The sequence below is a fragment of the Loxodonta africana genome, chromosome 2, assembly GCF_030014295.1.
Source record: "Loxodonta africana isolate mLoxAfr1 chromosome 2, mLoxAfr1.hap2, whole genome shotgun sequence".
Lineage (NCBI taxonomy): Eukaryota > Metazoa > Chordata > Mammalia > Proboscidea > Elephantidae > Loxodonta > Loxodonta africana.
The window spans coordinates 138,886,719-138,899,804 of NC_087343.1; the positions used below are offsets into that span (position 1 = coordinate 138,886,719).

At 42.0% G+C, this 13,086-nt stretch overlaps 1 protein-coding gene across 1 annotated transcript; it reads right to left on the reverse strand.

Moving 5' to 3' along the window:
• Positions 1-3,894: 3,894 nt before the first annotated feature.
• FAM170A (family with sequence similarity 170 member A) lies at positions 3,895-11,530 on the reverse strand. The gene is made up of 3 exons (XM_003404769.4): positions 11,446-11,530; positions 5,532-5,672; positions 3,895-4,730 (listed from the first exon to the last, which is right to left on the reverse strand). Exons 1-3 carry the CDS (start codon positions 11,513-11,515, stop codon positions 3,931-3,933), a joined length of 1,011 nt encoding a protein of 336 aa, XP_003404817.1. The 5' UTR covers positions 11,516-11,530; the 3' UTR covers positions 3,895-3,930.
• Between the last annotated feature and the right edge of the window lie 1,556 nt (positions 11,531-13,086).

The following is a 13,086-nucleotide window of genomic DNA, read 5'->3' on the forward strand; positions in this document are numbered from 1 at the left end:
ACACTCTAATCTGACCTACAGGCCCTCATTTGACCATGTCCACAGGGAAGTCTCCATCCCAGCAGGAACAGCAATAAGAACTCTCATTTTTATAACCAATGTCCTATTCATTTATGTAGAATAAGCCAAAAGTCTTTGAAGCAGTCAGTGGAAGAGAAACATCAAAAACATTTCAAAGAAAGGAGCAGGAACAATGCACCTTCAAAAAAAACCATTGCCATAGAGTCATTTCTGACTCATATCGACTCTATAAAGATCTAGGAAAAGAGAGAGAAAGAGATAATTCCTGATGGGCTCAACTGCAGGTGAAAAGGAATGGGGGTATAGATTATGGTGTACAAAATAGTTATCGGTGACTGAGTGGAATCCATCAGAGGGTGGTGTGAGTATAAAGGAAGGGTTAAAAAAAAGCCTCAAATTCTAAATTCTTTGGAACGACAGTTAAAGGAGGAACTAGGAGGATCTTGAGGCAAAAGATGTGGATATGCAGATTGTATCCCAGAAGAGACTAGGAAGTATGAAACCAGTTAGGAAGCTGGTTTTTATTGTTGAAATAATAATGACAATGCCAAATCACCAGGACCGTGATTGATTCAGTAAAGCCCATGGAAGACGACCTCTTACAGGTCTTCAAAAAAATTCACAGGTCTTTGGAGTGAGATATTATTCCGCTAAAATGGACAAAATCATTGAACTTCCAATTATTTTCTTCTTTTGATTTTGTGAATTCTTTTGAGGCCTGGCTTTGGCCTCCTATTTAGAGTAGAAAGACACATTACTTCCCTCTCACCCTTAAGACCAGAAACAACTGCAGGCATCAAAATAGTCTTCAAACAATAGTTTAGTTTAATTAGTAAAGGATGTCTGCCTTGAGCATTGTGCTTTTCCAAAGAACTAACTATATAAGTCAGGAAAGGTGTGTGTCAGGGTTGTATTCTTTTACCATACTTATTCAATCCGTATGCTGAGCAAATAATCCGAGAACCTGGACTATATGAAGAAGAACACGCCATAGGATTGGAGGAAGACTCTTTAGCAACCTTCGATATGCAGATGACATAACCTTGCTTGCTGAAAGGGAAGAGGGCTTGAAGCACTTACTGATGAAGATCAAAGACTACAGCCTTCAGTACGGATTACACCTCAACATAAAGAAAATGAAAATCCTCACAACTGGACCAATAAGCAACATCATGATAAACAGGGAAAAGATCGAAGTTGTCAAGGATTTCATTTTACTTGGATCCACAATCAACACCCATGGAAGCAGTAGTCAAGAAATCCAAAGGTGTATTGCATTGGGCAAATCTGCTACAAAAGACCTCTTTAAAGTGTTGAAAAGCAAAGATGACACCTCGAAGACTAAGGTGTGCCTGACCCAAGCCATGGTGATTTCCATCACCTCATATGCATGATAAAGCTGGATGATGAATAAAGAAGGCCAAAGAAGAATCAATGCCTTTGAATTGTGGTGTTGGCAAAGAAAATTGAATATACCACGGACTGGCAGAAGAATGAACATATCTGTCTTGGAAGAAGTACAACCAGAATGTTCCTTAGAAGAAAGGATGGCAAGAATACATCTCGCATACTTTGGACATATTATCAGGAGGGATCATTCCTTGGAGAAGGACATCATGCTTGGTAAAGTAGAGGATCAGCAAAAAAAAAAAGGAAGACCCTCAATGAAATGGACTGACACAGTGGCTGCAACAACGGGCTCAAGCATAACAATTGTGAGAATGGTGCAGGATCAGGCAGTGTTCCATTCTGTTGTACATAGGGTCGCTATGAGTCAGAATCAACTCCAGAGCACCTAACGACAACAACAATATCTATATGGTATCAAATTGACAACAGCAAATCAAAAGGTTCGATATGAAACTTATGGGTGCAGTGAGTTTATGTTAATGGGAGAGGAACAGTTCGGAAAAGGAGGATGAGAATGGTTTTACACAACTTGAATAATGTAATTAATGTCACAGAACTGTACCTGTATAAATTGGTGAATTAGTGCATATTTTGCTGTGTATATTTTCAACAACAAAAAATAAAATATTTTTTAAAAAATAAGTCTCCAGTGCCTCCTAGATACCCCTTGTTCTAGTGGATGGAAGCAGCAGTGTGAGGATGAAGGTCATTAGAGATGATGGGGCCAAATAATTGACAGGTCAAATTGAGAGTTTATTTAAAAGTGAAATAGTAATATCAGAACTGGAAATATCAGAGCTCTTTGGCTCAAACCCTTAATACAGTAATTTCTTCCTCAACTTCCTAATTGTGTTGATCTGACCTATTTATAAACCGTAACAGGGCCTCACCATCTCAGGAGGAACCTGCTCCATGACTGGTATGGAACCAGTGTTTCCTGGTATTTCTTTGTGTAGCCACAACTAACAGTCCCTCTTCCAGGCCAGACCTTTGGGGGCTATACAGACCACACTCTCAAACTACCTTTCTTCAGCCTAATCCTTCTCAGTGCTGTCAACTATGACTCATTGGGCATAGCTTCCATAGCTATTTCCCTATTTCTTCCCAAGTGCTGTTCTGAACTCTGTGTAGTCTGTCATGATCTTGTGTAAACTATGGTATCTAGCCTAGAAAAACACTCACATAGAAACCTAACCAATTCCCTGGAGCTTGGGTGCTGCTACCTCTGGAAAAGGCTGGCAGATATCTCTTGTGCTGATGTGAATCTTTGTTTATAACTACTAGATAGATGGACAGAAAGAAGATGGATGGATGGATGGGTGAGTAGATGGATGGATGGATGGTTAATGGATGGATGGATGGATGAACATGTCCAGGCAAAGTTTGGAAAACAATCTTTATTGTTTGGGTGCTAGCTAGTCCCTTCATCCTCCTTCATTCCATTGGAATTATGTCTGCTACTATCTCCATGGTCCTTTCTTCTCCCTGACAATGAGAAAATAAATGAGGCAGAACAGGAAGAGGCTAAAAGCCATCTGAGCTCTGTTAGTCAGTGTTGCCTTTCAAGAGTTATCTTTCTCCTTTGTCTTACAGCTCAGAGCCTCACACCTCATGGAATTTGTTCCCAGATCAACTACAGTAAAATGAAGGCTCTGGAACATTTCCAAATTTGGGGGAATTTGTCTCCATATTATTCCTTCCCCACATTTCCTTTTCTTCCAGAGGGCTATATCCATAGTCTAACATGAGAGGTCAGCTCAAGCCAAAGACTCTCAGGCCCCAAACTTCTAATCCTACTAGGACTGCTGGCCTCTCTTTGGGCCAGTTCTGGCCCTTGAAGTTGTGCTGAGCTCTCTCTGCCCAGAAGGGCTGCTGGCAGTATTTCCTCTTAGATCAGTTACAGTTTAGATCAATCATGGAGACACTGAGAGAGTTCCCACTCAAAACTCCACCTTCTCATTTAAGTAAATTGAGGTAAATCCTTAGAAGCTGTGAGTATCCACAATTGGATGTAGCTGTAGAGTAACCCAGCATTCCCCTGCAGCCCCTTCCTCGAGATCATTCTAAGCTCTCTCGGGTAGGCTCAGAAGACTATGCGGGCCCCAGACCTTACCTCTCCAAGAGAAGTTCACACCATTTTGAAAGATCTTCTGGCCCATGAATCTCAGTTGCTGTGCAGAGGTCAAAACAGAGAAAACACTTATTAATGAGGAAGCAGCTATATCAGCCCTTGGAAATTCTTATAACTTCCAATGGGAACTGGAAAGCTCAGGACAAATTCCAACTTACAGACATGACTATTAGATTCCTGGGCAAGAAACAAGGACCCCAAGTTACACCCTCTCCCATACACACACACACACACAAACACATACACACAACAGTTGTTCCCTGAGTGGATAAAGCCCCCAACTCTCCCTTATGGAGGCATGACCCAGGGTGGGAGAACCAGTACTGGCTTGGAGAAGGCACAGCTTCCTAAGCAGACCCAGCCCCCGCTCACTTCCTGTCCTTTGGAGAATGAAACACACAGCCTGGACATTGGCTCCAGGGTCTCTTCATGCCAAGGTCTTCTCTTGTGGGCTGCTGGTTCTCATCCTCATTTTCTTCTTGCTCCTCTTCCTGCTCCTCCTCCTCATCCTCCTCCTTCTCTTCCTCCTCCTCCTCCTCCTCCTCCTCCTGGGTACACTCGGATTCCACATTGCCTGTCAGCTGAGCCATGGTGAGATGAAAGACGTGGCAGCTGAAGCCCTCCCTGATCCCGTACTGCACATGCTCCTGGAGGTTCTCCAAGGTGGGAAAGACCCGGCAGCAGGCCATGCACCTGAAGCCATTCTCAATGGTCACCAGCCAGTCGGGTGTCTGGGCCCTGGGTCTCTCCTCCACTGCAGGTGATCCTGGTGGGCTGTCTGACTCTGCCCTTTCCTCATGTTCTTTCTCCTCCCCGCTGGGCTCGCTGTCAGACAAGAGGTTTCTGGTGGACACATCAGAGGGGGGAGTACCTACCCGCACATCCTCAGTAAGGATCACTTCTTCCATCCTCGGCTGCTTATCTACTGACTCTGAGGTTTTCTCTGGCTCCCAGGAGACAGCCACACCTTTTTTCATTTGTACCTGCATGTAGTATATTTTCATGCCCCTTTCCTCTTTGTTTACACACAGAGAGGACACACAGGTCTTATAGGATGAAGGGGAGGACACGGAGACATGCTGTGAGGGAGGAGGAATCTCTCCTCGTTCCTGAACCTGGGCTAGGGGTGATCTAGGCCAGGGACTATCTCGATGTATTCTTTGGACTCCTGGGGAAAAAAATTGGAAATATAAGGAAATGTGTGGAGTATGCCAAAAGCTGAGGTAACATAAGTGAATACGTGTGGGATAGGAAAAAGGGAATGTGGTGTAATGCAGTTAAATAATGAGCTTGGTATTTGTTGTTCACATTACGGGATGGTGTATCTGGTGTCACCAAAGGCTTCCATTTGTATGTAGGAATACTGGAGGTGTGTCTGTGAATAGGTATGTGGAGTATGATGGGGAGGGGTGTAGTGCGTGTGGAACTTTTGTGGGGTGTATGTGCTATGAGAAAGATGTGGGCTTATGATATCATTGGTGTATGACTTGTGGAACATGGGCTGTGGTGTAGGAGAAGGTTGCATTGTGGGTTATACGTTTGGGTTTTCTGAGTGTACCAGGAATGGATGTGTGTGGAGTGGGGGTATAAGCGTGAGGTGTGGGTCTGAGCTGGATGGTCCTGCTGCAGTGCTGGAGGCATGTGCTGAGGAATTCTGTTCTTCTCTGGAAGGCAAAGGTAAAGCCCACACAGCCCCACTGAAGGTGCTTAATCTGGCTCCTCTGCCCTACACTGCAAACCTAGATCTGTCTGGCCCATTCACGCGGACTCCCCACTGTGCTCCCACCAGCTCTTATGCTACCTTTCATTGAATTCATATCCGTGATCTGTTAACATATCCTTGACAGAGCCCTGATCCCCTCTGATTGCCCTAAGATTTCTCTAAGTCTTACGCTGGGTTTCCCTTGGACCTGTGTACCTCCTGTCCCACAACCAAGAATCCAGCACCCAAGGATCCCCATACTCTTACCACCATGGATGAGCTTGTGTGGAGAAGAAACACAGGAGAAGTATTCAGAGGCAGAGGAGACCTCTCCTACCCCCAGGCTCCAACGTATGGCCACCCCAGTGGATCCAGGCTTAGGGGCATCCTCTTGGGACTTTGAGATTCCTGAGAAAAGTATAAAAGCTGCAGAAATACAGTGGATTGGGCATTTTTTATGTATCATTCATCCATCCAAGAAATATTCACTGAGTGTCTGACATATTGCAGGTGCAGTGAATCTACACACTCACCTGAGGCTTACAGTCTGGCTCCTGGTGGATACCCCAGTATTTAATTATAATTTATTAGTATATTATTAGGAATGTAGGCCTGTGTAGTAACCGTGAATATCTCTGAAGTGTGAGAGTGACATGTGTCAGCTAAGCCTTGGATAAGCATGGTGTCCATGTGGTGTGTATAGTATGAGGGTGCGTATCTGTGTCTATGGAGAGGGTGTGAGTTCACAACTCATGAATTATCCAACTTTTCTTGATTGTATGTTGTGGCATGATTCATTCATTCAACCAATATTTAGTGAGCAACTACTATGTAACAGACATTATTCCACTATTCTAGGCTCTGATAATACGGAACAAGACAAAGTCTCTTTTCATGGAGTTTTCATTCTAAGAGGAAAGATAGACACTAAACAAAAGTACGGTAAGTATACGATATGACAGCTGATGGTAAGTATATAACGTGTAGGGTTGCCAAATTTAATAAATAAAAATGCAGAATACCCAGTTAAATTTGAATTTTAAATAAACAATGAAATTTTGTTTTGATGTAAGTATGTTCCATGCAATATTTGGGACATACTTATACAAAAAATTTATTTGTTGTTGTTCTGAAATTCAAATTTTACTGGGCATCCTGTATTTTACTGGCAACAATAATAAGGGGATTGTGGTGAATATGTGTTTTATTGTGGTTTGTGAAAAGTGATTCTAATATAATTGCACAATGTGTGATGAATGTGCTGTTTAAGGCATATAACTTGTTCTTCTAGAGGTATTTAGGATAGCTGTGTTTGTGTGACAGTTTTATATATATATACATATCCATATATAAATATCTCCAACATACACATATATATCTCCAACATACATATCTATAAATATCCCCAACATATGTATATATAAATATCTCCAACATACATATATATAAATATCTCCAACATAACATATATATATCTCCAACATACCAATCTAGAAATATCTCCAACATACTGATCTAGAAATATCTCCAACACACCGATCTAGAAGTATCTCCAACATACCAGTCTAGAACTATCTCCAACATACCAATCTAGAAATATCTCCAACGTACATTTCTATAAATATCTATCTCCAACGTACATGTCTATAAATATCTCCAACGTACATTTCTATAAATATCTATCTCCAACATACATATTATAAATATCTCCAACATACACATATACCTCCTATATATATATCCATCCCTGGATGGCCCTTGACTAATAACAAAAACGTTGGTGGCTCAAGGGATGTAAAAGACCTATACAAAGAAAGCTACAAAATGCTACTGCAAGAAACCAAAAGAGACTTAAATAAATGGAAAAATATACCATGCTCATGGAGAGATAGACTTAACATTCTGAAAATGTCAATTCTACCCAAAGCAATCTACAAACACAATGTAATCCCAATCCAAATACTAACAGCATTCTTTAAAGAGATGGAAATACTAATCATTAACTTTATACGGAAAGGGAAAAGGCCCTGGATGAGTAAAGCACTACTGAAGAAAAAGAATAAAGTAGGAGGACTTGCACTACCTGACCTCAGAAACTACTATACAGCTACAGTCATCAAAACAGCCTGGTACCGATACATTGACCAGTGGAATGGAATTGAGAACCCAGATGTAAATCCATCCACCTATGGTCACCTGATCTTTCACAAGGGCCCAAAGTCCATCAGATGGGAAAAGACAGCCTTTTTAACAAATGGTGCTAGCAAAACTGGATGTCCATCTGCAAAAAAATGAAACAGGACCCATACTTCACACCATACACAAAAACTAATTCAAAATGGATCAGAGACCTAAATATAAAACCAAAAATTATAAAGATCATAGAATAAAAAATAGGGTCAACACTAGAGGCCCTAATACATGGTATTAACAAACCATAACTAACAGTACAAAAACACCAGAAGATAAACTAGATAACTGGGATCTTCTAAAAATTAAACACTGATGCTCATCAAAAGACTTCATCAAAACAGTAAAAAGATAACCTACAGACTGGGAAAAATTTTTTGGCTATTACAAATCAGACAAAGGTCTAATCTCTAAAATCTACAAGAAAATCCAACACCTCTACAACAAAAGGACAAATAATCCAATTAAAAAATGGGCAAAAGATATGCACAGACACATCACCAAAGAAGACATTCAAGCGGCTAACAGATACATGAGAAAATGCTCGAGTTCACTAGCCATTACAGAAATGCAAATTAAAACCATGATGAGATACCATCTCACCCTGACATTACTGGCACAAATCAAAAAAATAGAAAATAACAAATGATGGAGAGGCTGCAGGGATATTGGAACTCTTATGCACTGCTGGTGGGAATGCAAAATGATACAACCATTTTGGGAAATGATATGGCACTTCCTTAAAAAGCTAGAAATAGAAATACCATATGATCCAGCAATCTCACTCCTAGGAATGTATCCTAGAGAAATAAGAGCTGTCACACGAATAGACATATGCACAGTCATGTTCATTGCAGCATTGTTCATAATAGCAATAAGATGGAAACAACCTAAGTGTCCATCAATAGATGAATGGATAAACTATGGTACATACACACAATGGCATACTACACAACAGTAAAGAACAATGATGAATCTTTGATGCATTTCACAACATGGATGAATCTGGAGGGCATTATGCTGAATGAAACAATCAATCACAAAAGGATAAATATTTGTATGGGACCACAAGCTATGTAAAAACTCATGAAATAATTTACACTCGAAAAGAAACAATCTTTGATGGTTATTAGGGAAGGGAGGGATAAGGAGGGAAAAACATTAAATAGACCATAGATAAGCGGTAATTTTGGTAAAGGGTTAAGACAGTTCACAATACTGGGGAAGCCAGCACAACTTGTACAAGGCAAGGCCATGGACACTCCATAGACACAGCCAAACTCCCTGAGGGACCATATTACTGGGCTGAAGGCTGTGGGGACCATGGCATCAGGGAACACCTAGCTCGATGGGCATAACATAGTTTATAAAGAAAATGTTCTAAATTCTAGTTTGATAAGTAGCATCTAGAGTCTTAAAAGCTTGTGAGCGGCCATCTAAGACACTCCACTGGTCTCTCCCCATCTGTAGAAGAAGACCAAAGACACAAGGGAAAGATTGGTCCAAAGGACTAATGGACCACAATTACCACAACTTACACAAGACTGAGTCCAGCGCAACTAGATGGTGCCTGGCTACCACCACTGACTGCCCTGACAGAGATGACAATACAGGGTCCTGAACAGAGCTGGAGAAAAATGTAGAACAAAATTCAAACTCATGCACACACACACACACACACACACACACACAGACTTTCTGGTCTGACAGAAACTGGAGAAAACCCTAGAGTATGGCTCTCAGACACCCTTTCAGCTCAGTAATGAAGTCACTCTGGAGGTTTACCCTTCAGCCAAAGATTAGACAGGCCCATAAAAAAACAAAACGAGACAGAATGGGTACACCAGCCCAGTGCCAAGGACTAGACAGCAGGAGGGGACAGGAAAGTTGGCAAAGGGGAATCCAAGGTCAAGAAGGGGAGAATGTTGACACGTCATGGTGTTGGAAACCAACATCACAAAATGATACGTGTATTTATCATTTAATGAGAAACTAGTTGCTCCATAAACCCTCATCTAAAGTGCAATTAAAAGGAAAAGAAAAAAAAAAATTCAGTGGCTTAACAGCCTCCACTAGACTAAGTCCAGCACAACTAGATGGTACCCAGCTACCACCACTGACTGCTCTGACAGGGATCACAATAGAGGGTCCCAGACAGAGCTGGAGAAGAATACAGAACAAAATTCTAACTCACAAAAAAAGCCTGACAGAGACTGGAGAAACCCCAAAAGTATGGCCCCCACACGCCCTTTCAGCTCGGTAATGAAGTCACTCCTGAGATTCACCCTTCAGCCAAAGATTAGGCCCATAAAACAAAATGGGCACACCAGCCCAAGACCAAGGACTAGAAGGCAGGAAGGGACAGGAAAGCTGGTGACTGGGGACCCAAGGTCAAGAAGGGAGAGTGTTGGCATGTCACAGCTTTGGTACCAATGTCACAAAACAATATGTGTACTAATTATTTGATGAGAAACCACTTTGTCCTGTAAACCTTCATCTAAAGTACAATAATTAAAAAATAATAATAATAAAGTTTAGTTGTTCTAATCCACCCAGAGGTGCCTCAGAAGAAAGTCCTGGCAGTCTGCTTCTGAAAGGTCACAGCCTTGAAAACCTATGGAGTGTAGTTTTATTTTGAAATACACGGGGTCACTATAAGTCGGAATCAGCTCAATGGAAACTTTTTTCATATATATATGTACTCATGTATGTATTCAGGAATTCCCTGACTTATAACATGTTCGACCTCTGCTGCTAACTGACAGGTCAGTGGTTTGAGCCCACCAGCTGCTCCATGGGAGAAAGATGTGGTAGTCTGCTAACATAAAAAGTACAGCCTTGGAAACCCTATGGGGCAGCTCTACTGTGCCCAAAAGGGTTGCTATAGTTCGGGATCAACCCAAAGGCACACAACAACAACTATGTATATCTCCAGAGTTTAACGTGGGAAGAGAGGGCTGTGATGCACATGGGTTGTATGGGAATGTTGAATAGGTATACCCTGTACCCACTGCCATTGAGTCAATGACGACTTATAGTGACCCTATAGGACAGAATAGAACTGCCCCATAGAGTTTCCAAGGAGCACCTGGTGGATTTGAACTTCCGACCTTTTGGTCAGCAGCCATAGCACTTAATCACTATGCCAGCAGGGTTTCCTGAATAGGTGCGGTGTGTGTATATAACTATACTTGTACTGTGTGTTTTAATAGAGAAGTTGCATGTGGAGGTGTGTGATTATTTTTCTTTATCAGAGTATATGGGTGTATGCCTCTCTCATGGAAGACACTTAACAAGAATTCTGTGCACACCCTTACATGTGTTGAGTGTTGCCCAGATCCAGGCATGGTGATAGGAAGTTAGCCATGCAGACTTCATATCTGCTAACCACTCCACCCCCATTTTCCCGACTCTTCCCCACACACAGGGACAATGTCTCCTTAAGTGTGAGGGGAAGAGAAGGGAAGAGGAGGAAAATCTCCATGCTTTCAATATGACCCCATCCCTAAACAAACCCTTACTCTACTGTCTAACAAGCATTTCACTTCTCAAGGTATTTTCAATAAAGCCCTCGCCTCACTGGGCTTCTTTCTTCTTTGGTAACTGATAGATCTTTGTCAACATCTTTTACACACACACACACATGCACACACACCCCTCAGTGTCCCCAGGAAAGACCAAATAAAGAGAATAAGGGGACACAAAAAGCTTCAATTCTGAGTCTGTGTACATGGGATGCAGCCTCCTACATGTCTGGCGGAGCCCCAGGTACAAGCAGCCCTAGCAGAGGCGTCAGCCTGGCATAGTGTGGGGCATATGGACTTTCGGGACCTCTTAGAGCAGTGATACCCTTAGGATAGATATGGCAGCAACAGCCCATTCCGGGTCTCTCTCTTCCCTGCTTCCTAGTTCTCCACTCGTTCTCCTTAATTCTACCTTTCTCAAGCTGGCCAGCAACATTTGTATCCCAGGCAGGTTGCCCAGCACATACCTCCTCCCTTCTCAGTAGTTTCGTGGGACTCTTCATTTTCCAGATGTTTCCTCTTTTGTCGTCGTTTCATAACACCAAGGATCCCTTAGAAGATGCCTAATGTCCTAGCTTGTCCTTTTCCCTACAGTTGGCCCTCCTTTGTTCTCATTGAATTTGTTGAAAGGATTCAATACAAACGAAACTAGTCAAGTCTCCTAAATGACTGAAGAACTCAAACCACTTAGTTAACCAGCAAAACTGCCCGGTGCTCACCACACTACAGGGCTGTTAAGGTTCAAAGTTCACAAGGCTGCCAGCAGGATTCTCTGATCTCAAGGATGACATCAGAGCATTCTGTAGATCCAGGTCCAATGCAGTATCTGCAACTGCAGAGACAACATATTCTTTTCTTTTTCCTTTTTTTTTTTTTAGTGTTCTTTAGATGAAGGTTTACAGAACAAACTAGCTTCTAATTAAAAGTTACTATATATATTGTTTTATGACATTGATGAAGAACCCCATGACATGTCAGTACTCTTCCTTCTTGACCTTGGGTTCCCTATTACCAGCTTTCCTACCTTCTAATCCTTGCCCCTGGGCTGGCTGGTGTGCCCATTTAGTCTTGTTGTTTTATGGGCCTGTCTAATCTTTGACAAAAAGGTGAACCTCCAGAGTGACTTCATTACTGATCTAAAAGGGTGTACAGGGGCCACACTCTCAGGATTTCTCCAGTCTCTGTCAGATCAGTAACTCTGGTCTTTTTTATTAGTTAGAATTTTTTTCTATATTTTTCTCCAGCTCTGTCTGGAACCCTCTATTGTGATCCCTGTCAAAGCAGTCAGTGGTGGTAGCTGGGCACCATCTAGTTGTGCTGGACTCAGTCTGGTGGAGGTCACGGTAGATGTTGTCCATTAGTCCTTTGGACTAATCTTTACCCTGTGTCTTTAGTTTTCTTCATTCTGTCTTGCTCCCAAAGGGGTGAGACCAGTGGAGTATCTTAGATGGCCGCTCACAGGCTTTTAAGACCCCAGACGTGACTCACCAAAGTAGAATGTAGAACATTTTCTTTATAAACTATGTTATGCCAATTGAGCTAGATATTCCCTGAGACCATGGTCCCCACAGCCCTCAGCCCAGTAATTCAGTCCCTAAGGGAGTTTGGATTTGTCCATGGAGCTTCCATGACCTTACCCTGAACAAATTGTGCTGGTTTCCCCAATATTGTGCACTGCAGAGATGACGTTTTCAAGAACAATTCTATTTCCCAATGGAAACTCCAGTGAATTCAACTTTCATGTCTTTCAAATGTGGCAGGATGTTTTCAGATGTTAACATGTTTCTGTTTGCTTCTTTTGTTTTTGTTTTTCTCGTCTCCATTTTTTTTTTTTCTTTTTTTTAACCTTTTCCTCTGCATTCAAGCAGGCAGCAGACTCTGTGTTCATTGCTCAGGGAAGGGACAGGGGCAGAGCTGAGAGAAGAAATAGCCTGCTGTTAATCTTGGCTTTTATTTCTAAAAGCCCAAGCCTCATGGAAAAGAGAGAATACCTGAGCAGAACCATAACAGAAGTAGGATTTTTTGAGATTAGGTACTTCTTTCTTACCCTACTAGAGTGTTGAGAGGTAGTGATTAAGTCAGGGAGAGATGTCTGTGGATCACAGAGA